General features: G+C 38.1%; 1 protein-coding gene across 1 annotated transcript in view; it reads right to left on the minus strand.

The window, feature by feature from the left end:
• The window catches only part of LOC136863296 (G protein-coupled receptor kinase 1), a 433,602-nt gene that overhangs the window by 16,990 nt on the left and 389,056 nt on the right, over positions 1 to 27,556 (minus strand). Inside the window, exons 7-12 of the mRNA XM_067139681.2 lie at positions 22,138 to 22,303; positions 21,809 to 21,950; positions 17,449 to 17,623; positions 1,918 to 2,018; positions 1,671 to 1,833; positions 275 to 443 (exon numbers count right to left, since the gene is read on the minus strand). Coding sequence (XP_066995782.1) covers positions 275 to 443; positions 1,671 to 1,833; positions 1,918 to 2,018; positions 17,449 to 17,623; positions 21,809 to 21,950; positions 22,138 to 22,303 — 916 coding nt within the window. The remainder of the gene's footprint in view (positions 1 to 274; positions 444 to 1,670; positions 1,834 to 1,917; positions 2,019 to 17,448; positions 17,624 to 21,808; positions 21,951 to 22,137; positions 22,304 to 27,556) is intronic.

A 27,556-nucleotide genomic window follows, 5' to 3' on the forward strand; every position in this document is an offset into this window, starting at 1 on the left:
ATGGCTCGCAAATAAAATATGCTGTATTTCTTTGATTTGCAACTTCTTTAAGACAGGTGAACTAAAGATAGGAAAATAATGGCTAACCCTTTAATACAACTTAATAATGTTGAAACAAAGCATCGATATTATTATTGGATTAAGTATTGTTTTGTTGTTACGTCGTAGGTGAATAACCCTGCGTATAACAAAATGAAGATATTACTATCAACGCCTACACGAGGTCATTAATTTCTAGCATGGTAGAAGATAACGATAATTCCTATGATCTTACCTTTCTCATCAGTGTCAAATCTAAGTTTTTGTTTGGCTTTTCTCTTCTGCTCTACCTTATCTGCTTCAGCATTGATTGTTTCAAAAACAGTCTCTGCCACTTCTGACTGCCACCTTTCCGAGATCACCAGAGGGAAGTTCTTGTACAGTTCCTGATCGGCGTCTGTGAGCTGAGGAGTAGAGAAATACCTTTGAATAACTTACAGAAAACAACTCTGCATTTAAATATAGATAGGTAGAAACTTTGAATCAGAGTAACCTGGTGGGCTAAAGGGAGGTAGGTAACAATCAAAATCTCCGATTCAATTTCCAAACTTAAATTATTATTTTAGATCCATGAAGGTCACTCCAGCTCTTGTGATGAAGAGAGGCAGAATGAATTACTTGTGTGGTTTTGTTGTATTTTATAAACCAATGATGTTATGCTCAGTTTTACTATAATCATCAAGATGATGATCATCCAGCTTCACCGGTGATATATTTTGGAAGCATATTCTTCAGTAGGAGTCTTTCCATGGTCATGTTTCTTTCCACTCCTCTTAACTGGCCTAGATTTTTTAATGACCGTGCTTTTCCTAAATCTGTGATGAATATTGAGACGAAACCTTAAAGCTACCCTAGCTACTATAAAGGTTTAAACAAAATGAAAAACATATTGTCCTAGACTACAATGAAAACAGAGAATCTAGTAGAGAAAATGTTCAAGAATACTAAGCAATACACCTGAGGGAGCTGTCACGTTGACCTTATGTCACTCCAAGATCTTTAAGGAATTTGTCTGGGCAACAATCGTCTTGACACGCATTTGGGTATTTGAGAATTGCATAGGTCAAAGGTTAATTTTTAAACGTAGTATAAGGAAGATTATTGTAGAGATCAGTTAACAGTATGAATGTTCCTATGCAATGGAACTGAAAGATAAAGACTGAGTTTAAAGTGAACCTAAGTAATTCAGAGTATCGAAGTAATATATAGAATTTGTAGAAAATAATACTCTATCTCCGATTGCAGGCAATATTTAGCATTTAATCACACGTCGAATGTACACTTATGCACTGGACACAAGTTGCTCCTCCCTCCTAATTAATTATAGGCAGCATAACATTCTCCTTGAAAAATACATTCTTGGTAAACTGGTGCCCAAATCCACTTTTACACTACCTTTATCCAATATTTAATACGACATTGAACTTTAAATTTTGCTTAAAGTTTACCAGTTCCTTTCCAGTTTCTTCTCATTCACCAACATAATTTGACAACACCACATTTCAAAAAAACTGAAATAAACTCCTGCCAGTATTGAACTAAATTTGGAACATAAGGCATTAAAATTGCCCACATTTGTGCTCTGAATATATCTTTCTAATTTTTAAAAATATATTACACATTGAACTTACTTTTATGCCTTTTGTGTCCTCCTCATCAAATGATCCAATGTCGAATGCATCAGCAGCATTTACTTCACCTCTAGGTGGAATGAGAGGGGGAGTATACTTCTGCAGATACACCTGCTGCCAATCCATGCCAGCAAAAAAGGAATGCTCTTTCACTTCATCAGACCTATATTGAAGAGATCGTTCATTGATATCAGTGTAACTGCAATGAAAAAGTACCAACGTGAAGATACAATAAAACCATACATACCCATTTCCTTTACATCCCAGCCTTTTATCAACGTCTCTCTGCAATAAAGCTTCAAGTAGTGAGCGTAATTCTTTAGAGAATGATTCAGGTAATTCAACATTCTGGAAGCAATGAAATTGGAATTTAATTATTATTTCATAAATTAAATAATTTGTGCGCGGAGATACATAGAATGATAACATTTATCAAATATCAGTGTGAAATGGGTCAGCTAATGATAACAACTGTGCTACTACTTTTCAAAATTTAGACTACTAAAGAATATGATGAATGCTTAAATTTTTGGAGAAGAATAGTGCTCATAGTACTGATCTATATGTGAATGAAAGAGTGATAACTGTTAGTGCATATAACCGTTCTTGCAAATGGCAGAAACTAATGGCTTAGATTTAGGAGTGAAAGAAATTGGTAGAGTTATCTGCAGTAACAGCAACTAGAAGAATACGTTGTTGTTCTATTTAGGCTACCTAGCAGTTTAACTTCCTTTTGAGCAGTTCACAGTTATACAGTTTTCATAAACTACTGAAAGCCACTATTTTTCATGCATAAGTTATAATCGGAAAAAATTTAAAACTGCACAGTATTTTTTATTAAGATTTATTTACTTTATAAACTTGTAGTAACGTAATAGTTCAACCGAATCATGAGTCACAACTGACCATTAGTAACAGCCCTAAGTAGAAAGTCATGGTTTGTGAAAGTAACATTTATCATACATTCTGAAAGTTAATTATTGACAAGAACCCTTTTAGTCGAATGTTCAATGAGGGATGTGGAAGTTAAGTATCCTCACCTCCGTGACGTTAATTATGGGAAATGAGGTTAACGTGTCGTCACCACACCAAAAATGCCTATTTATCCCCAGAGGAAATCCTCTGAAGGAGGAAATCCCTCTAATTCATAGGATAGTTAATTACTAAGGTATGATCATATATGGACATCATTAAGATCTTACTGAATGATCAATGACTAAGTACCTTGTGTCCCTCCTGCTGAAGAGCATGAAATGAAAGAAGGTAATTCCACAGTAAAATTTATTTTACATCTTATTGTTCAAACACACACATACCAAATGTTTTTTTCTGACCATGAGACAACCACATCACTGAATAGCATACATTCCCAAGGATTAATTTTCAGTATTAAGAACTGATAGAAATACTTTCACAAAAGAGACAATGATGAGAACTTTTATGAAAAATTGATAACTCCTCCAAATTTCTTATTAAGCACGCCCATATACAAGTGAGTCAAAAACAATCTGCATCTAACTTCTATGAAGCTTTAAGACGAAATTACATAATGATCAACATCCAACGAAGAGAGAACGCGAGAAATGCTGGCACACTTTTACCACTAAGCGAAGGAAGACAGGTATTCTTCTTCAACTTCTTGGCCTTTTACCCAATGTGAGATTGGCCCAGTTCTAAGGGTGGATGACCTTCCTGATGTCTACAGTATGTGGAGTAACGCGTGTTTCTGTGGCGGGTGTTGCCGTGATGTGTTTTAAAGAAACGTACATGAAGAGAAGTGTACTAAGAAGAATACAAACACCCAATACACGAGCCAAAGGAATTAACCATACGCAGTTAAAATGTCTGGCCGGAAATCAAACATGGGGCCCTCTTGAGCCAGTACGCTGACAATTCAAAGGAGCCCGACCGAAGGAAAGCGAGTTGACTAGGATAGAATGACAACTGTGAGAGATGACACATGTAAGTGAATCGAATGAAAGCTTATATCAATTTCTCTTCACGGTTGTCGGTACCTAATAACTATGTTTGATGGAATATATTTCAGCTATAACTGCCACCGAAGACGTCTCCCTGATTGTATCAGAAAATGTATCTAACACGAAACAGGTGATGACTTCAACTGTAGAGGAATGGCAGTCGACACATCTCTCAGGTCAGGCAGAAATTTTACATGGTACGTGTGGGAGGGTTATTTCACAGATCACAAGAAATATTTTAACCTATCGTTGTTCGCTAAAGTACGAACTGACCGTAGGCTCTATATTAAGTTGGTGAATCGAGCAAGTTTTCTGGCTGAAGGACCGTGGCAAGTTGCTCAGTACCTTTTAGATTTCTTGAACGCATTCCCGAAAAGACGTCTCAAGAACTTTGTCAGTTTCTATAAAGTTCGAAGAGGGCTTGTCAATTCCATGTAGAGCTTCATCTATCCATTTTTACTGAACTGAATTTTTCTGAAACAAAATTTGACAGGATGTCTGCCACAACTGTCTTCCTTGATACACGAAACTTTTTCGAGAACATAGGACATAATTCCAGTAGAGATTCCGCTTAATTCGAGCTGGTCTTAGGAAAATTAAACATCTAGATAGTAATTCAAGGTAGCGTCATTCCAAGTAGCTCTAATTTCCAGGGCCCTGCCTTACACCCAAAACACCCCGCGGTATCTGTCCGTATCACTAACGCTTTGTGAGCTTATTGTACGAGTGGCGTTTTCTGACCTGGTTGCAGGTTTTCGCAACCACCACATTTTATATTCTGGAATAAGTATTAATTAGAAACATTAAGTTATTCTTTCTGAGCACTAATTTGTTCGTTTAAAGCTTTCTGCTTCAACGTCAACTTATCTTGGTTTCTGTTCAGTCCATCGGAGTGTAAATGGTACGCTTGAAATCAAACGACAGATTGCATTCTGGAATCATTTCACACGCGCGCACATCTCGCTAGCTTTTCACTGATTGTCTCGTAAAGCTTTGTCGGGAGAAAAAGGTTCGCACCTGACTCGCAATACTTGTGGTTAGCAGTCAGGAGTGCGTTATAAGCTACTTTAATTCAACTGTGAGTCAACTAGTGCATTTTCACAATAAATTTAGTGTCCAATTTGATGAAAAATGGAATGGCTTTTAGTGCCGGGAGATACCAGGAGGGGTCCGGCGCGCCAGGTGCAGGTCTTTTGATTTGACTCCTGTAGGCGACCTGCGCGTCGTGATGAGGATTAAATGATGACGAGAACAACACATCCACCCAGCCCCCATGCCAGGGAAATTAACCAATGATGGTTAAAATCGACCCTGCCGGGAATTGAACCCAGGACTCCTGTAACCATAGGCCAACACGCTAACCACTCCAATTTGATGATGAGACAATTCAGCTTGCATTCTGCACCAGAGAAGCTAGAAATTAATAATTTACGACGCCCCACACCAGTAATAAACATATAGAATGCCGTTCTAAGTAAAGGCAGACAGTTTACACGTTAAGTTCAGTTCATCCGTTTATGAGAAACATAACTGGATTAATACCTGTGAAAAGAACAATATTCATTGTACTGTTTTCATGCTTGTTGTTTGACTGGGGGAATAAATGGACCGAAACAGGAATGACGGTACAGCAGTACGATACCATTTATGTTGTATTTTCATTTTTATATGAATTTTACAACAACTGATACTGTAGACTGTTGTTTTACTAGTAATTTCACTTTAAAGAGAAACTTTCTCTTATTTTCAGAAATTAAAATTCACAAGTAAGCATTTAAAACTGCAGCCACCTATAAATTTTTCCAAGAACCACCACTGGTTACAAGGAGGAAAATCAACCAAACCTCTCAATAGCATCCATCCAGTTCATATATATTGGGTCTTGGTTTCATAAGTCAGGCAGGTTTCTGACTTTGAAGTATGAATACATCTCACCCACGTATATCGTAATATTATAACCAAGTCAACTGGACGAACAGAGTTGATGAATATAACATTGGATCCCAAAAGTCCTCCCACAGGCATTACTTTAAATCCATTTTTAATTTAATTACTTTTAATTAATATCATGAACCCTTTACTCGGAGCACAAAAATGCCAGGACTGTCATTGTTTAGGCCTATTTTAGATTCACCAACTGAATGACAAATTTAAGAGTAGTATGAAAAAAGTCCTCCCCTGCGAACCATGTGACCTTGCCGCGGTGGGGAGACTTGCGTGTCCCAATGAAGCAGATAGCCGAGCCGCAGGTGCAACCATATCGGATGGGTATCTGTTGAGAGACCAGACTAAGGAATGGTTCATCGAAAGGGGGGGAACAGCCTTTCGGACGTTGCAAGGGCGGCAGTCTGGATGATTGACTGATATGGCCTTGTAATAATACTCAACATGGCTTAGCTGTGCTGATACTGCTACACGGCTGAAAGCAGCGGGAAACTAAAGCCATAACTAACTCCCGAGGACATACAGTTCTCTCTGTATGAATGATGTACTGATTATGGCTTGCTCCCGGGTAAAATATTCCGGAGGTAAACTAGTCCCCCATTCGGATCTCCGGGTGGGGACTACACGAGAAGGGGCGATCATCAGGAAGATTGATACTGACATTCTGCGAGTCGGAGCGTGGAATGTTAGAAGTTTGAATCGTCGTGGTAGATTAGAGAATCTGAAAAGGGAGATGGATAGACTAAAGTTAGATGTAGTTGGTATAAGTGAAGTACGTTGGTAGGAAGAACAGGATTTCTGGTCAGGCGACTACCGAATTATCAACACAAAATCAAACAGAGGAAATGCAGGAGTTGGTTTAATAGTGAATAAGAAAATAGAGCAGCGGGTAAGCTACTATGACCAGCATAGTGAAAGAATTATTATCGTCAAGATATACACCAAACCAATGAACACCACAATAGTGCAGGTCTATATGCCTACTAGCTCAGCGGATGATGAGGAAATCGAAAGAACATACGAAGAGATAGAAGATTTAATACAATATGTAAAAGGTGACGAGAATCAAATTGTGATGGGAGACTGGAATGCAGTGGTAGGCCAAGGAAGAGAAGGTAATACAGTAGGAGAATTCAGATTGGGACAAAGGAACGAAAGAGGAAGTCGGCTGGTTGAATTCTGCACTGATCATAATTTATTCCTTGCCAATACTTGATTCAAACACCACAAACGACGGCTTTGTACGTGGACGAGACCTGGAGACACTGGAAGGTCTCAAATTGACTTCATTATGATTCGGCAGAGATTCAGATGCCAGGTGTTGGATTGCAAAACCTTCCCAGGAGCAGACGTGGACTCTGACCACAACTAGTTGGTCATGAAATGCCATCTGAAGCTGAAGAAATTGAAGAAAGGAAATAATGCAAAAAGATGGGATCTAGACAAGTTGAAAGAAAAGAGCGTGAAGGATTGTTTCAAGGAACATGTTGCAGAAGGACTAAATGAAAAGGCTGAAGGAAACACAATAGAGGAAGAGTGGATAGTCATGAAAAGTGAAGTTAGCAGGGCTGCTGAAGAAATGTTAGGAAGGAAGAAAAGATCAACTAACAATCAGTGGATAACTCAGGAGATACTAGACCGGATTGATGAACGACGAAAATGCAAAAATGCTAGAAATGAAGAGGACAGAAAAGAATACAGGCGATTAAAGAATCAAGTGGATAGAAAGTGCAAGGTAGCTAAGGAAGACTGGCTGAAGGAGAAACGCAAGGATGTCGAAGGTTGTATGGTCCTAGGAAAGGTAGATGCTGCATACAGGAAAATCAAGGAAACCTTTGGAGAAAGGAAATCTTAATATTAAGAGCTCAGATGGAAAGTCACGTCTAGGGAAAGAAGAAAAAGCAGAAAGATGGCAGGAACATATCCAACAGTTGTATCAAGGTGAAGATGTAGATGATTTGGTCCTGGAACAAGAAGAGGCTGTTGATGCTAATGAAATGCGAGACCCAATGTTGAGGTCAGAGTTTGACAGAGCTGTGAGCGACCTAAATAGGAACAAGGCACCTGGAATTGATGATATTCCCTCTGAGTTACTGACTGCCTTAGGAGAAACCAGCTTAACAAGGTTATTCCATCTAGTGTGTAAGATGTATGAGACAGGAGAAGTCCCTTCCGATTTTCGGCAGAATGTTGTTATACCTATTCCCAAGAAAGCCGGTGCTGACAGGTGTGAAAATTATCGCACCATTAGTTTAGTATCTCAACCTGCAAAATTTTAACACGTATTGTTTACAGAAGAATGGAAAAACAAGTTGAAGCTGAGTTGGGAGAAGACCAGTTTGGCTTCAGAAGAAATGTAGGAACACATGAAGCAATCCTGAATTCACATCTGATCTTGGAGGATCGAATCAAGAAGGACAAGCCCACGTACATGGCATTCGTAGATCTAGAAAAGGCATTCGATAATGTTGATTGGACCAAGCTATTTAAGATTCTGAGAGTGTGGATCAGATACCGAGAACGAAGAAGTATAAAAATCAATCTACAATGATAAGAATCGAGGGCTTTGAAAAGAAAAGCAGCAGTCCAGAAAGGAGTGAGGCAAGGCTGCAGTTTGCCCCCTCCTTTTCAATGTTTACATAGAACAGACAGTAAAGGAAATAGAGGAATTTGGAAAGGGAATCACAATCCAAGGAGAGGAAATCAAAACCGTGAGATTTGCCGATGATATTGTTATTTTACCTGAGACTGCAGAAGATCTCAAGAAACTGCTGAATGGTATGGACGAAGTCTTGGGTAAGAAGTACAAGATGAAAATAAATAAGTCCAAAACGAAAGTAATGGAGTGCAGTCGAACAAAGGCAGGTGATGCAGGAAATATTAAATTAGGAACTGTAGTCTTAAAGAAAGTAGATGAATATTGTTACTTGGTTAGTAAAATAACTAACGATGGCAGAAGTAAGGAGGACATAAAATGCAGATTAGCACAAGCAAGGAAGAGCTTTCTGAAGAAAAGAAATTTGCTCACTTCAAACATTGATATAGGAATTAGAAAGATGTTTTTGAAGACTTTCGTGTGGAACGTGGCATTATATGGAAGTCAACATGGACGATAACTAGGTCAGAAAGAAAGAGAATAGGAGCTTTTTAAATGTGGTGTTACAGAAGAATGCTGAAGGTGAGATGGATAGATCGAATCACAAATGAAGAGATACTGAATCGAATCGGCGAGAGGAGATCGATTTGGTTAAATTTGACGAGAAGAAGAGATAGAATGATAGGACACATCTTAAGACACCGAGGACTTGTTCAGCTGGTTTTTGAAGGAAGTGTAGGTGGTAAGAGCGGTAGGGGTAGACCAAGGTTTGAATATGACAAGCAGATTAGAGCAGATGTGGGATTCTGTAGTTACGTAGAAATTAAAAGGTTAGCACATGATAGGGTGGCATGGAGAGCTGTATCAAACCAGTCTATGGGCTGATGACTCAAACACAACACACATGGAAATGGTTTACAATGTGCCATTTGCCTAGGAAGGTCAGTTTGTTGTGGAGTGTCTGCCACGATACGGGATAATCTAAATATCTTCTTCTTTTTCATGTCCATTGATGGATGTTGGTGACCAAATGTTGCAATTCTGTCTGTGCTTAGCAGACTGGCGATAGTTTTTATATGTCTATTGCTTTTGATGTGCAATCACGATATTCTTCATCGTCTCCTGTTTTTTCTTCGACATTTCCTTGCATAATCAACTGCAGAAGGTAGTATTTAGAATTCCGCAAGTTTTGTCCCAGATGTGCAGTCTTTCTCCTTTTAACTGTAATTAGCAGTTCTAGATCTCTATTCATACGTTTTATTACATCTTTTCGGATACTTTTGGAGTCCATCCCTCAACACCGTACAGAAGTAAAGGCCAGTCGTAACAGTTTACAAATCTTCTCTAAAGATCGACGTCTAAATCTGAACCTGTAGGGACCATTTCATTAAAGCACTACGAACACTCTCTATAGCCTACGGCATTTTATCTCCATATCTGATATCCAGCCGTCGCAGAGCAATGTTCGAAGGTACTTAAAGTTTTCCTATTGGTTAGCTAATGTGTATTAGGCCAATTTTGGTACTGGTACCCGGCTCTCGTATGACAATCATGAACTTTGATTTCCTGACGTTAATATTTAGGCTTAGGTGGCAACTGCACTCACTTAAAGGTTAAAGTGTTGTTGAAGATCATCTGAATTATCAGTTATCAGTAATGTGCTATCACCATTCGTACAGTGAACGTGGTTGTTCGAGATTCCATTAATCCTAATGCATTTTGCTAGATTATGAAGTTCTTCATGAATGATATTTTGAGAATATAAGTTATAATTTTTTTTGCTAGTTGCTTTACATCGCATCGACACAGATAGGTCTTATGGCGACGATGGGACAGGGAAGGGCTAGGAGTGGGAAGGGAGCGGTCGTGGCCTTAATTAAGGTACAGCCCCAGCATTTGCCTGGTGTGAAAATGGGAAACCACGGGAAACCATTTTCAGGGCTGCCGACAGTGGGGTTCGAACCTACTATCTCCCGAATACTGGATACTGGCCGCACTTAAGCGACTGCAGCTATCGAGCTCGGTAGAATATAAGTTAATTGAGTGATGAGAGGTCCTATATCTTGCCGGACTCCTTCGTAGATATTTAGTGTGTTAATTAAATCGTTATCAGCCTTAATGTGGGCTGTCTGGCGCCAGCGCAAGTTTTCTGCACTCTGAATACCTTTATGACTTATTTTAATTCTTCTGAGAGTTTCCGCAATTGTACGATGTTGCACCTCTTCAAAGGCTTTTTCATAATCATACAATATAGGCCTACATTTTAAATCCGATAGTAACAGTTCTGCACTAGTACTTAAGGAGTCACTATTGCTTCTTATGTACCCAAACTCTGCCCAAACCCAAACGGCGCATCATTAATGACTATATATGTTATTAAGGTTTAGAGGAAACTTATATTCACTGAGTATCACAACAAGGACAAACTTCTTGTGCTCTCTTATCCTTGATATCTTACGCTGGTGATAGATAGTAGACAGGATAGGAGAAAACGGTAGATTGATCATAATGAAGTCCTAATCTTAATATAACCATAAATTTTCAGATGAAACATTCTCTAAAACTACAAGTTTTGCAACCTTAAGAAATGTATATCCTATACAGGGTGATTTGATCACTTTATTACATGACTGTTGTAAAACTATTAAGTATTTGCTCTGCAGAAAAATCTTATTTTTGTATTTTATCTACCACTGCTTAGCCACTTGGCACTATTCAACTAAGCACCCGAGGACTTCGTCCGAGCCCAGTAACAGGTCGAGGTGCTTGCTACACCATCCTCACAAACAATACCAGAGGACAAGATAGAGGGAAGATTACATTTTTTTATCCCTCATTGGACATTATGCCAAAAGGGATACTTCATATTACCTCATCCAGCACATTATATTGTACCGGGAACAGCGGTACGGAACTAAGTCCCCGCAGTTAAAATTTAAAATTTCGCGCTTCGCGCCGGCCCAGCAGTAGAAGACAGCCAGGGACAGACAGCAACCTGTGTGTGTGACGTAGAGCGGGTTGACGTCTCAGCCTGCCTCCCCGTGACACAGAGAGACCTACGTCAGCGTGGAATGTTCGAAAGTTTCTGCGGCCTATAACTTCTCTCATAGCAATAGTTGGGTAAAATCAACCACATAATCACGTAGCCCCATATTTTGTCTCCATTTCTGCAATGTTTGGTAAAAATCCGGCAAGAGACAACGAAGTTGTTGAGCGAAATGTAAAGACATATTTTGGCTTGGATCGTGTATAAATTGAGAGCTGCTTCCCTCAGCAGAACAGTGTGTGTCAGAGTGTGTGTGGAGTTCGTGGGGCGAGCAGCGGGTGAGAACACGGATCCTCTATGCTACAGTCAGTCGGCTCGTGGGGACCGCGACCCTACGTGAGTGATAGTCTCATTTCGCCGAGTGCAAGACTTAAACTCCACATTCGAGCTTATAAACATTTAAGCGAATTGCAAGCGAGAGTCTTATTTTGCCGAGTCTCCGACTTAAACTTTATAACACTGTGTTTGGACTTGTAAATTTCTCGTGAATCACGAGTGATTGAATCTAGCCTCATTTAAGACTGATTTAAACTTTAATGGTGATCCATTCGGACAGATATTTCAAACTTACATTTCTTACAAGTGTTCATAACCCATGATTGATGAAACAATCCGAACAGTGATAAATTGTGAACGATATTCGCCTTGCCAACTAATTGAAATATTTCGCAAATTCTGTGTGTCAGATTTAGAACTCTTTAGACTGTGACAAGTGATTAATAAATGAATTAATTTCAATCTATGACTGTGTCTTCGGGCTTATAGAAATCGTGAGGTTTTCCAATATCTCGTGTATTCAGAGTAGACATTGGACTGTGATTAATTTAAACCCGTGTACTACGCATTTAATCTGTGCAGACCTTGAACTGTGAGTTAATGTTAAGAAGTGAATTTACATATTCGAACTTTGCATTCATGGTAGACATTAGACTGTGTTTAAGGTGTACATTTACCACAAATTAAACTGTTTAATCGTGACTAGCAATGAACTGTGCATTTAAACTGTGGGTTTTCAATAGACAGTATTTTTGTGTGATCAAACCACGGACTGTGGAACAGTGAAACCCATTTTCATTTAATTTCAAATTAATGAACCAAATCGGTTTACGAATGAAACATTTTCTTTTTCAAGTGACTGGGGTAAAATTGCACGTAACTCTAAGCGAATATTTCGCGTGAGATAACTTCAAGCTGTTTCAAGTATCACATTTTCTTTAGTCAATTTTATTGACGTTTGATTACGTTATACTTCGAGTGATTCTTTGTTCAACATTCAAATCTGTTATCCAAGAAACTCTCTCCGTGTCTCAGGTGCTAACGTGTACAGTCATAAGTCATTCCCCGTGCAACCAAATCTCAATGCTCACGTTACTACGTTATACCGATCTTCTGGACGTCGTATGGATATTCCAGAACATCTAGAATTTCCATCGGTGCCAAGAGGAGACTGATAGCAGTACGGGGAGTGCAGCCGGATTTCGAGTACATCCCCAGCCTGGATGAGGAAAGAACCATTTCCTGCATATCTGCTGTATGAAGGTGATATAATTTGAACTTTGTTAAAAAAAATTAAATTTTAAAAAAGGAACTTAAGAATCATTTCAAGATCCCCTCTCCCTCTGTAAGCACTTCAATCAGAACGGTAAACGCCCTGCGTCTAACTCATGCTCGTCAAAGTACCATATTTGAGTCGCCCAAAAGCAAAACGAATAAAGTCCACTTTTTATAAAAAATGAGATATTGGTAGAAATATATCGGTAAAAGATGTGTCTACTGAAGCATGAAATAATATACTCGCAAAAGCCATAAAATCTTTAAGTATTTCCCCTTTAAAAACTCAGGTTAGATGCAAAAAGGATAAAGTCCACCGCGTTTTAAAAGCAAAACGAGTAAAGTACGTTTCAACCAACCAGAACCTGACGTCTGTGACGTGTGACAACAACATACAACATGGCTACTATTATGTTAAAGCTGCATGCTTTTTACTAGTGCTTTATTCATAGTTTTATAACAGAGATTGCTTGCTTTCCAATTTTTAAAATGGAAGTATCACCTTCTGTACTGTCTCCATCAAAGGCAAGAAAGAAAAGAGTCAATCTCAGTGAAGAACTTGGACTTAACGAACATTAAGAAGATAAAGCTTTTCGCTGACGGATGTGGGGGGCAAAATAAAAATAGAACGATGATAGCTATGCTCCAAAGATGGTTCCTGCAAGCACCAAGAGACGTAGAGGAGGTACAGTTAATTTTTCCAGTAAGAGGTCATTCCTACATTCCCCCAATCCATTATTCGGTCTCTGTGAAAAGGAATTCAAGAAGAGAGAAGTAATCAAAGATCCACAAACCTACATCAACATCATTGCAAGATTTTCAACAATTCGTCAACCCGGGATTGACATGGATATATTTAATTGGAAACAAGAGGCAACAGAACACATGAAACCTATTCAACAATGGCACCTTAAATTCGCACCTTGCAAGCACTACTTTTTCAGACGGTCAAAAACGTCTCACCTCATGGTTCTTGGGGAGCCGTTTTACTATCATAGAACTGGAACCTACAGATACCTGATGAAAACTAAGAAGAATGTATCGGCTATAAACCCTTCACCAGTTCAAAAGAATACTACTTCAGTCAACAATAATAAAGTGTCATATGTGAAAAGGCTCCTTGAATTGCACTTTGGCTCTGATTGGAAGTTGAGCCCATCACTGAAATTCTACGTTGACTTCTTTGACTCTTGGGAGAGTCTTCAGTCAGATGTCAACGAAAATGTCGATAATGAACTTTGCAGTGCAACAGAGGAAGCTCCTGAACTGTGTGTTTAAATGTCTACCCAGGGCACTCTTATACCATAGTGAAAGAAACATGGATATTATGTCTTCTTGTATTTTGTGCTTTTAATAAATAGTAGCAAAACAAGTAAAATCCATACTGCTAATATGCAGAATGAATAAAGTCCACTTCTTAGAAGCAAAATCAATAAAGTCTATTTTTAAAACAATAATAACAGTCTAAATAATAATACTACGAGTATTATCACTTGTTCTAATAATCAGTGATTTTTTTGTGATTTTATGCTTATATTGCGTAAGCAACAGCCTTAATGGAAGGTGGTAGTGGTTTTTTGTCATTTTCTCAAAAACTGCTGGAGTGGACTTTATCCGTTTTGCTTTTAGGCAACTCATTTACTGTTACAATATATTAGATATAATGGTGAAACACACTAAGAAGAGTCAAAAGTGTTCATGTTCACAAATAAAGTTATATTACTAATTTCAGTCAGAAAATTATAAATGTACATGTAAATATTTACTTAATTAAAGCCACATGATACCAGGTCATTCAGAAAATAATGAGTAAAACTTTGTATGTGAACTACAATAATCATGAAATAGAATTACAATACGTTGTTGTTTTTCATTCATTCATTCATGAAGGACCCTTCCATAATTACACATCTCTCCTGGTGACTGACAAGTAATTATTATTGTTCTTCCCAGTTATTTTTAGAAATATTTAAGATGATGGGGGTCGGTGCGAGGTCTAGGTAATAAGGTACATACAGCAAGAACTCATGTCCCAGCCCGCAGAGTGATTGTTCTAATAGTAGTAACCCATGAATATTTAGTTATGTTGCAAAAGGTTAACTCTCCTTCCGCCCATGAAAGACAACACTAGTATTGTGGCTTGTCACGTATTTGATCATGTTTTTCTTGTACATGCATGAGACACGGGTGAGTGAGATTTATGGATATGGAAATTACAGTCAAGAATTTCTTGAAGTAGCTTTGGTGTTTAGTGAAACAATGGGACAATTTAAATCTTGAATACATGGTGCTGAAACGGAGCTGACATGTTATCAAATGGGTCATATTTGCCTTACAAATTCGTGTGATCTCCTACACTAGGAGGAGGCTGAATTTTATGGACAGCCAACCAGAAAATCCTGAGATTTGTCTATAAACCTTATTAACCAATGATGGTGGTGGTGGTGATTATTGTTTTAAGAGGAAGTACAACTAGGCAAAATAACATTTCACATCCCCTTCATTCAACAATTGATGAATATAACAGCCTTTTATAAACATTTTTCAACTCCTATGAACATTCTGAGGAAAGAGAGAACTTCTGTTTGATTATAATGCTATACCTAGTAAAGTTCAAATTACTGGAAATAATTTAGGTTATTTTTCCATATTTACGTAATGTTTCTTTCCTTCATTCTCATTTTAACCCTTACGCTGCGCAATTAATTACTGACCCACTTTCCAAAGAATACAAGTATGGGGCGAAAAGTAAATATTTAGAAATTGGGTCCTTTATGTGCAACAGCATGGTTCAGCGGGAGACAGGAACACGCTGGATTAAATAATGGACATTAACAACGCTTACTGTTAATTATAGGTTGGAATGTGAGTTGTAAATTATTATCTATTTAGTATGTAAGGCGCAACAATATCTAAAGGAGAGTGACCTGAGCCCCTGATATTTGAGGACAGCAGATTAGAAAACCTCAACAGAAAATGAAAATCCACAGCCTGTTTCCAGCGATTCGACCGGTTCAGGAATGTAATGAATGAAGCCCCTATCTAGCGACGAGGATAAGAATTGTGCCGGCTGCCGATGTCTCTCGCACTCTTCGCGGGCAATAATTAATGAATGACAGATGAAATGAAATGATACTGAAGAGTGCCACTAGAATGAAAGATGACAGAGAAAACCGGAGCACCCGGAGGAAGACCTGTCCCGCGTCCGCATTTTTCCAGCACATATCTTATATGGGATGACCGGGATTGAACCACGGAATCCAGCGGTGGAAGGCGGGCGCGCTTCCACCTGAGCATTGGAGGCTCTTGAATACCTCAATTATTACACATAATACATTCAGTATTTTACATACACACTGATTTATGAGTACATAAAGACAGGGAGGGATTGTTCCACTATACAACATATGCTCACACTTTGGTTTCGGCAACTCTCCCTTTACCCGAAATTTCTCCTTGCCCTTCCAATTTCCAAGCTCTGCGTTCCGCGCGGCCTAGTGTATAGTGTAGCGTGCGATACTAGGAAGCGTCCAGTACACACCCAGGAGTGATAATGAGCAAGGGAACAATTTTTACGGCATCCTTCATGTTGAAAGTGTTAGAATACGCTGCTGAGAGCAGCGAGTCGTAAATACGAAGTACTGGCGTAACCAGAGAGACAGAAAGGAAGAATAAATGTATTTTTAGTATTTACTTAAAATATTCTCAGTCGGTATTAGAAGAAAATGTTTCATATTTTAGGCAACTGCCGCATGACGACAATCCAGCACTCAGCAACCTTGAACCCCGCGCGGCGCTATGCGGCTGTGCCGCGGCGCTGAGACATGTGACCAGTCAGCTGTGCCAATGCAGAGGAAGACTGATACAATACTGTTTGAATGTGCTAATACTAACTTTTGCGTAAATAAAGTATAGATTTAAGTATTTATTGCCGGGCTGACTGGCTCAGATGGTTGAGGCGCTGGCCTTCTTACCCCCAGCTTGGCAGGTTTCATCCTGGCTCAGTCCGGTGGTATTTGAAGGTGCTCTAATACGTTAGCCTCGTGTCAGTAGATTTACTGGCACGTAAGAGAACTCCTACGGGACAAAATTCTGGCACGTCGGCGTCTCCGAAGACCGTCAAAAGCAGTTAGTGGGACAAAGAACAATAACATTATTAAATAACTATTTTGTGTGTTGATTTAAAAATTGCTAAATATATACGGCATTACAGTCATTTAGAGGAAATGCTCGGGATAAAAAGCCAATCAAACACCTCTAGATAGCGACTTGGCAACACTGTGCCACCAAAATAATGTTTTCTAGTTCAGATAGTAAGTATAGTAACATAGCAAACTATGAAATATTTCCTCGGGAGTGGACTAAATTTAAATATGAGAGTGAAAGAAAAGAAAATCGCGGATGTCGCAGCGTAAAGGTTTAAGAGCTTCTACATATATTTATACGGTAATAAAGGCCTAATTGTACCATATTACTCTTTATGGAATGCATTTCTATAATGAACTAACATTATTAATATTTTACATTCAGAAGTGGGCATATTCCAACCCTTGTGTGTACAACATAGTAGTGAAGAAACAAATGTTCTAATAAATGGGCTTATGTATATATTTAACTTATATAATCTATTCATTCAGAGTTGAGAAAAGAAATGAACTGTACCATTGTTAATGTCATTCTGTCAATCTCATGTTTGTCTTTTGTTTTGTGCTGCCTGAACGGACTATGCCCTTTAAGTAGCTTGTACAGCATACAACCAAATGAGAACCAGTCTGCACTGGAGTCATATGCAGTGCCCTTTGAAAGCACTTCTGGTGCCATATAACCATGTGTACCTCTAGAACAAAAATTACATATAAAATAAAAATATAATCAAGTTCTTAAAATGAAGTACAGAGAAGAGAAAGATACTAATCAATGATGATGCACTATTTATTTTCAATACGTTTACATACTAGGATAAAGTATGTTTATCTACCAAGATCTATATAATTGCCACAAGGCAGGGCCGTATTTAATATTTTGTCCCCTAGGGCCATTCATAATGGGCCACTTTGTCTGTTTGGTAAAATATATTCATAAACTCTGATCCGAATAATATCACGTTAAAAGGCGAACCTTTTATTGAGGTCAAAAGGTAGATATATTCTATTTTATTAATGAAAGAATAAAATAAACAATTAGGAAATTTCAAAACATAGTACTCACAGTAGTGAAATGCCATTTAGGTCAGTTTTCTTCCTGCTTATTTCTTGATGAATGTATCCATCATACAGAGTCTATTTCTTGAACCAGTTCACAGAAATGCCAATTCCTGGAGATGACGATGGTTTTAGTTTGAGTGGGGATTTGATTTGGTTTGATGCAAAAGGAGAGACTTGGGCGGAATTACTTGTTATAAGAGTCCACAAACCCGTACATTTGCTATAGGTATACAATTTACAAATATTTTTCCCATATCATTATACTCATTTCGGTGTGAAGATGGAGAGGTAAACTACGAAGGTAACTTCAAAAAAGAATACATTCTTCACATGCTGTCGTTTCTCGGTTGAGCATACACTTCAGGGTTGAAGGATTGTAGTGACATCAGTTACGTATTTTTAAAATAATAGATATCTTAATTTGTTAAGGGAATTCGTATACGGTGTATCTGTATACACTTTCCACAAATTGGATAAACTTTTTATTGATAAATCATTTGAAAACATCCTATTCTAAACTTTTCCTTCAGACTCCTTAGCTTTACTTCACCATAGAGAAATTAATCATTCCTTTACTTCCACTCGTAAAGGTATATTTAACACAATCAGTACCAAACTATATGATATATCAGTAGCTTATTTTTGATTTATCATTCTGATAAGTATATTATGTGAAATTCATACATCTCTGTACCCAAGTGAAACTGTTGCTGTTACAGTTGGATTTTTTATTTCAAATATTAAATTCTACTTACATAAATGTCTCTATCTTTGAAGTTAGATTTATTGGAAGGTGATGATATTACAGTACTATTTCATCCAATATACTTCTTAAGCTATAAACTGGTTTATGCCTGGCAGGCTGTTTTATATATATACAACACCTCCGTTGGTTAAATCACACAGTGAAAAGTAAATACAATGTCTCAATTGGCTCTGAGAATGTCTCTGCCTTTTCCAAGATTATTCAGCACATCAGTGCACTAAGTTGATCAAATACGCAGAATATCGTGTATTGTGATTATACAGCGGAACCGTGTATTGCGAGCATAATTCATTCCGGAAACATGCTTGTAATCCAAAGTGCTCGCATATAAAAGCAAATTTTCCAATAGGAAACGATTTAAACGCCGATGATTCGTCCACAACACAGAAATATTTATTTGCATAACATTTCTAAAACAATATATAACGTAAAACAAATTTAATTGAACTTTATCTTACAATAGAATCATTGTTGGTGTGAGGGAGACGAGAGATGACATGAGAAGAGTTACTGTGTAGCACGAATTTCACGAACGGAATCACTGCTATCTGCTGGTTCACTGGAATTGTTTTCTTTTCGTGCAACTTTAACGAGGAACCTGTCCAAAGACTGTTGCTTTTGACTCCTTTTGAGGATTTCACGAAAATGTGACATTGCATTGTCACTTTACAGATTCATCGCTCTCACTGCTACAGCCTTATTCTGGTGGCATTTTTATACAGAATTTTGCACCATTTCCCACATTTCGCACTTCTCCCGAATCTCAGTTGAAGTGAGAGATTCCATTGACTTTCCCTCCTCCTCTTCCCGTACGAGATCCGCTTCACATCCTCCTCCAGTTGTTCGCGATGCAGGTCCATCAGTTCGTTCGTGGTCAGTTCCTGGATATATTTTTTCACCAGCTCTTGAATGTCCACGTCATTAACCTCCAGCCCAATGGTCTTGACTAAGGACACAATTTCATCGGTAATTGGCGGCCCATTGTCGTCAACAATCCCCTCAAAGTAATGTCCAAGAATACAGTCAGGCCACAGCTTTTCCCCAGTGGAAGTGAGAGTTCTCTTGGTGACCCCATCCCAGGTTTTATCGATGATCTTCAGGCAGTTCACGATGTGGAAATGATTTCTCCAAAACTCTAGGGTGGTAAGGTTTGTTCCTTCGGTCACTTCTAAGCATCGCTTTGGTGTGCTTCTTGAAGTTCGAAATGACTTGCTGAACCATAGGCTGGAGTAGTGGTGGGAGGAAGGAACTTAACCTTAATGAACTCGAGGCCTGGAGGATGAGCAGGAGCATTGTACATAACCAGCAATACTTTGCGTGGCAGATTATTTTCTGAAAGGTATTTCTTCACTACAGGACCAAAGACCACGTTCATCCATTCAACGAAGAAAATACGAGTGACCCAAATCTTAGTGTTGGACCTCCACATAACATTTAACTGGCCCTTCTGCACCTTGCATTTCTTGAAGGCTCGTAGATTCTCGGAATGATACACAAGCAGGGGCTTTAGTTTTAATTCCCCACTCGCATTAGCACACTATAAAAGGGTTAAGCGGTCTTTCATGTGCTTGTGACTGGACATTGAATTCTCGTCTGCTGTTATGTAGGTTCTCTTCGGCATCTTTTTCAAACAAGTCCTCTTTCATCGCAATTAAAAACTTGCTGTGGCAGGTAACACTCGGTAACAATGAGCTTCCAGAACTCAGCAGTGCATGCCTCAGCTGCCTTAGCATCCGAACTGGAAGCCTCCCCGTGCATCACAATACTAGGGATGCCGCTTCGTTGTTTTAATGGGTCTATCATCGAGGTCATCTATCCAATGTTCAGTATAAAACTTCCTCCCTACCTTTGCACACAAGTCTGCTGAATCATAACCATGTTAACTAATTATCCATCACGTACAGTATACAATACACACAATGCACTTTGTTTGGCTCTGAAAACTTCCACATTACATACCTTTCAAATTAGGTAAAATAAATATTGTAAATGTGAATGTACCATTAGTAGAGAAGGTACGTGAAGTTATCTCTTGATACAGATTCATCATTTAGCAGATTCTTTGTATCAGAGAGATTATTTTCAATTAAACCATTTTGTCTGTTATTAGGCACCATTTGAATACTTCTTCCATGCTTTCATTTATTTCCTGAATAAGGAAGAATTACATTTATATATTTGTATCCTCCAACTGGATTGTGTGTTTTATTTTTATTTTTACTTTTGCTTTCTGCATTATTTCCGCAACATAATTAGTCTTCAAACTGTTTTTAACACATCACTTTGTTCGCACAAATTGAGATGGAACAAGAACTTGACAACTCCTAGAGTTAGTTCAAACTCATCGAATGTGCTGCTCTTGGCATTGCGAAAAACGTCTGACTCACATTTGCAATTAATATATTTGTCATGTGACTTATTGTTTGTTACTGTATTTACTCTTTTATCTTAGAATGTTAATGTTTCTTAAGAATTGTACTATGTCTGTTAAGTATTTTCTCAATCTGCTCTTATGGAAACATATTATTAATGCCACTAATCGTAATGTTATTAATTCTCTACGGTTCTGAGAAATCCATATTTTACAAACTTCACTGATCTTTCTTCTGACAAGGAATCAAAACAATGAAGAAAAATAATCATTGTACAGTAAACTGATGATTTAAATTCTAGGAATACACCGAGTTCATCAAAATAACGATCTAGGCAGATATGACATTATTTAAAATTTTCAGCGGTTATAGTGTTATTTAGATCACACCAACACCCTTGAAGGAATATACATAAAATCATCTTCGAAATTCAGGAAAATACATTTCCACTTTTATGGGTTCTTGGTAAAATTTACACTTCTGAAATAAAAATTTTATTCACGTTCAGATTCTCACATTTTGGCAATCTGTATTTTGATTCACTTTTAAATTACTCCGTTAATAATCATGAGCTTATAAAAAAAATTAATTAGGGTCGGCCCTTGCGTAAATACGGCCCTGCCACTAATTCAACACTACCAACTTTTCCTTCAAATAACTCCTTGTTCTTGATAACTTACACACTGGCATGTGGTTTCTTTTTCGAAAAATCACAGGCAAGACCTAGATCTGATATCCGGACATGGCCATGTTCATCTAAAAGAATATTTGCAGGTTTCAAGTCTCTGTACACAATGTAACGCCTATGCATATGTTCCAAACCTGTTAGGACAAAGAAATGAAATAGTGTCATTGCTGTAAAGAATCGAGTGAACTTGTAACAAATCTATGACCAATTTGTAAATAACAGGAAATGTTTGGTGTTATGAAAAAGTGACATTAAGGATGGAATTACATTTCAGTACCATTATTTCTGGTATATAGACTTATGTTTTAAAGAATATCTTACCTAGGATGACTTCAGCTGCATAGAATTTCATTTCATGTTCAGTGAATACTCCGTGTTGTGACAGGTGGTAATGTAAGTCGCCACCATTCATGAGGTCCAGTATAAAACAAAGTTTATCAGGTGTATGAAATGCATATGTCATACAAACTATGAACGGGCAATCCACCTGTAAAATAAAAAGTTTAAAATATTTGTAACATTTCTATGAATTCGATAGTAAAATGAGTCAACTCACAACGGATAATTGTTGTGCAGAGCAAATTTTTACTTTGACATCGTATACCTAGGGCAACTAACCATTACTAGCAAGAACGCATTATGCTAAGAAGTTCACATCTCAAAACTTAGCTTCCAATTCAGTTTGCATGGTTCTGAAACTAGTGGAAAAGTAGAAGGGGGACCTGTTGGGGTACAGATTAAAAAACTGGGTAGTTTGTGCAAGAATTTTAGTTGATGATATCGTATCGTGTACATTTCTTCTAATAATATTTCTCCTTCAAATTTAAGATATTTTTTCTTTATCACATTAATATTTGATTACTAGGGGCTAGATAGAGTGTTGTTGTTTGTGTACCAAATTTGTGAACAATATTTTATTCCAATAATCTAAATACATTTAAGAACTGTGTCTCTTATAATCTATTCCTTTAAATCAAATGCCCGGATCTATACTAAATTGTCAAAGGTGCGCGTTACTTCAAACTAGCATTTTTACTTGTTCTTTTCATGGGAATTTGCTATGGTTTACGTGTTTACTACATGAATATATGCGAAGTAACGTGGCTGTATTCACACGTTTAAAACGACATGTTAAACTGATGTTTTTTCCGAAAGCACGTGACAGTGACGTGAAGTACAATAAAGTTGAACAAATTCGAGACAGAATGAGGATTATTTCCGAATTTATTGTTCGGTACAGTTTTTGCTCCGAAGTTGTGCGAAATTCTCCCTGCTTCTGAATTTCATATTGGTTGTGGCGTGACACTGTGACTGAACACTCACGAAACCCATCGTTGATGATATCTGTTCTCTCTTAAAGAGTAAAATGGCTCTTTTGTTGGTTCCGTTCATCCACCTTCAAGTGACATGTATCAAATATCCCAAGTGTCTTGGACTTAAAAGCCAAGTTTTCGTAAGCATCTCAGTTATTATTCATCGTACGATATACACGTATATGGCATACAGTAAACGAACGGACATAACATGTTCACAAATGATTGTTATGTACAGTATCTCGATGGACCTAACGTTAACGAAGATATCTGAGAATAATCTTCCTTTAACCCCTAAGTCTATGTGATGACCTGGATGTTATATGCACCTGATAATACAATCCTGAATGAGTAGATTCCAAATACGTTGTTTGAAATATATCCAGCAGTTTTCCAGTTATAGGATCGCGAACAGATAGATAACCAGACTGACATCAAAGGGAAAAGTTCTTTAGATTATCAGTATTACGTGTGAAACAAATCATTACAAGAAAATCTTTTCTTACAATTTTATTTATGTAGATTATTATCATCCAGGTAATCTCACGTTTCTTGGTGTTCAGTTACAACAGGCGGGATTAACATCTAAACCGGGTGAAATATTATGCATTCTATAATTTTCTTTCGTTATGGAACCTTCAACTTTCCTCAAAATCCTTCAGGTTTCAAAAAAGACTATCTACTGCCGCTCACCGTAAGAAGTTCTACAAGACGTTTAGGTGATGAAATCCATAATGCGGCTGGCGGAGAAGTTTTCCTAGTTTTCGCACGACTATGTTAACGACATGATATCTCTGATTAGTAGACATTTTTCCCGGTTCATTCTTCCTAATAAATTGAGTTCATAGAACTGTTGCCCCAACCAATGTGGATTCTCGACTAAAATATTTGCAAACACATTTGTTCCAAATGAAATAAAATATCATACTGTGTTCAATAGCTGTTAAGTACACTCTATATTGCTGGAATTTGTGAAACATTGTTTAATGTGCGTGACTAATTTCTTGACGGCAGCATAGCAATTTCCTCACTGTTTGACCAAGTTGTAATTGGTTTAGTACTGTTTCAGTGTCTGCATGTTTCTTTTGCAGTTGGGTTAAGGACTAACAAGGACTTAGATTATGGAGTCCCACAGCAGTTTGTAGACGATTATACTACCCCTCAGAGGGGTTATTAATCCTCGAAAGTCGCTGAAGTAGTGAATCGTATTGGTTCCGTCACTTTACTGGATATCGAGGAGGAACTGCTTGTTGGCGTCCCCTGTACTTCTTCTGCGAATGTGAGCAAATTCAAAATAAACACCGAATGGAAGGAATTCCTGTGGATCATCATCAGGAACATTTTTGAAATTGCTGGACAACTTCCGATTGGGGCACAATAGCTAAATAACAAAAAAATGTTACTCCATTTTATTGATTACTAGCTGATGTACCCGTGCTTCGCTACGGGATTCTCAGAAGGACTGACTTGGTGGTTTGCCTAACTTAATCCAACATAGGTCATTACAAAATCGTCAGTAGGAATGTAGCGATTGAGAGCAATGTTATCATATAAAATACTCGATCAAATGAAACACCACACTTTCAACGAACAGTACTACGGTGCCGATTTAAGAGTCCAAAGTTCCAGAGCTGGAATAACCAGATCGCAGACTGCAGTGAACACTCCTCTGTCATTATTCCGTTAAACATGCACACTACTCATTCCAATCAGTGCCTCAGAGTAGGGATTGAATAGCTCGAATACTATGATGAACCAGTGTGTTACGAACCAGATATATCAGAAAATGTATGAACCAGAGGAATGGCATGCTAAAGAAGAACGTTATCTTACTCCCCAGCTACCTCCCGCCAAGATACAGGCAGGCTGTTTCAGTCGGTACGACCAGGAGAGTTGGCCGTGTGGTTAGGGGCGCGCAGCTGTGAGATTGATATATATAGATTTATCGATACGCCCTCTAATGACACAAATAACTTATTTGAGAATTACATTTCAGGCCTTCCCCTAAACTACCATTTCACTCAGCGTGAATAAAATAATCTGGGTTCGTTTTCAACAGCCATCTTTTCCTTCGGAGAACGTTCTTAGATTAGGCTACAGTAGATTCTCCTGGCATACAAATAAAAATTTAAACACATTTGAAATAAACGATAGGAATGAGATTGACCGTTAAATTGTTCACCTCTATAATAAGGTCAATAATGCACGGAAGTATGTCATTCGTATCGTCAGAAATCCCGCACACTTGCCTGCGCGCGACAAAGGTGCTGGTCACATTGTCAACAATGACAATGGCAGCAGATGTAATTTACCGCCGAGTAGCGGGCTTGCATCTTGCTGTGGGGTCCTGAACATCTTTAATAATAATAATAATAATAATAATAATAATAATAATAATAATAATAATAATAATAATAATGTTCTGGACCGTCGTCAAATGTGCGAACCGCGCTGGAAACGGGTCATGGACGGGTAATGACTAAGAATGCAGTCCGGCCGCGGGTTCAGTACCGCCAAGGCACCCAACACGACACCACGCCGGATCTCCTGAAGGATTTGATCCAATTTAAAACTGCTTGTAGGGAAAGATGGCAACGATTTAGGGACCCAACTGACAGGGTGGAATACCTGGACCTAGCCCGGGAAGTACGAAATCGATTGCTGGAAACAAAGATTGAAAAATGTGAGGAAACTTCCCGTAATCTATTAGAAAACGAGTCATATCGCGAATTTTGGCGGATTCTCGCAGAAAACGAGTCAGATCGCGAATTTCGGCGGATTATATATCTAAAACAATAAGCATTCAATTATAAATTTCAGTATAATACCGTATTTTACATGTTCAGTCGACAGTAAACTCTCCAAAATGTAAACTTTTGAAAAATAACCTTCAATTTAAAACCGGAGCGAAGCACGGGTCCCTTGCTAGTCTATCATATACGGCGAGCGGCACTTCCGAGATCCCCACAGTCCATATGTGACTTTCAAAAAAATGTGGAAAGCTTTATGTCATTACATTTTTCTTACAGTTCAGTGCTAATGACATTATCAATATCGGCAGTTATTATCCTAACCTGGCTGCGTAACACGACAGTCAAACCTCGCATTTAACACTCAAACGAGAACAGAAAACAAAGAGTTCGTCCAACTATTTGACCTGCATTTGGTAAGTACATGAGAGCTTTAAATTTTAAGCGAAATACATGTTAAAGAATGTGATGACAGTATAAAATAATTTTGTTCCTATTTCGGGTTCAATGTATTTGTGATAGAGAGATTATGTCATGAGTATTTACACACGCAACATAGTGAGTTCACTCACGTATTCGTATGTATAAAGTTCTTCCAGTGAAAATGCTTGAAAAGGACGTTCTCTTGTCCGGACTTAAGATATCTTTAAGGTGAAAGTATCTCTCTGCTCTTTTCGTGAGTTATATGAAGAATTACCTTACAGTCCCTATCGTCGCAAAACTGCCAGTAGGCCATCTCACATAAAACATAAATTGATAAGAATAGAAAGGGGCTGATATTTTCTTCAGAGGAGCTTTTCGTTCTCTGGAGGGCCTTGCTTTCCACATTCCTTCCACGCTAGCAACACGACGATCTTGTCTGTTGGTGACTGGTTACAGTGGTGTCAATGTTACTTTTTGTGGAACCAGCATGACTCCACATGCGGGCCAGCTAGCAATTTCGAATGCTTAATTATAGGATTTAACAGACTGAAGGAAATGTTCAAATTTGGCATGTGTCCCTCTCTTTTGTTAGATAAATTGAGATTCTGATGAATCAACCACGGGATCCAATTAATTTTAATTTCAATCAATTTTAATTTTTCTAAAAATTGCAGGCCCTTCTCTATCCCCTTTTAAGTGTTTGCGATCTTCACCAGTGTTGTCTGACATGTGTTACTGACGGTGGTGACTCCTGACTTCTGGTTTAGGGGATGTAACCGAAAGAATTGGAAACATCAACGCAAACAGACCGTCATTCCAAACATATTTTCAAGAGAAAACAAACAACAGGGCCAACATAAAATTTTATTTAAAATCTCACATCCACCAATCCAGTGGTCTGTTTCATAAATATTTCTGTTGAAATGACGAACACACGACTTAAGTTGTGTAGTTACATTCAGAGTTGGACGCGGTTGTCCTTCATTTATAATTCTGCTTTTCTCCTTAAAAGAAAGCACACTAAATGTTTCTCTTAATAATCATTTGATTGCACAATGGTTAGAATAATTCATTTCAGATTGCACGGTAGAAACCCGTGACCCTGGCGCTCCTACATCCATGCCTGATGACTATTCCCTGATCGGTGTGATGTCATTTCAAAATCGCATCATTTTCTTTGTATATATTTACACAACAAGTACACGAAACTAAATTATGTGTAGTACTATAACACACATTTGTCAAATACAATCA

The sequence above is a fragment of the Anabrus simplex genome, chromosome 2, assembly GCF_040414725.1.
Source record: "Anabrus simplex isolate iqAnaSimp1 chromosome 2, ASM4041472v1, whole genome shotgun sequence".
Lineage (NCBI taxonomy): Eukaryota > Metazoa > Arthropoda > Insecta > Orthoptera > Tettigoniidae > Anabrus > Anabrus simplex.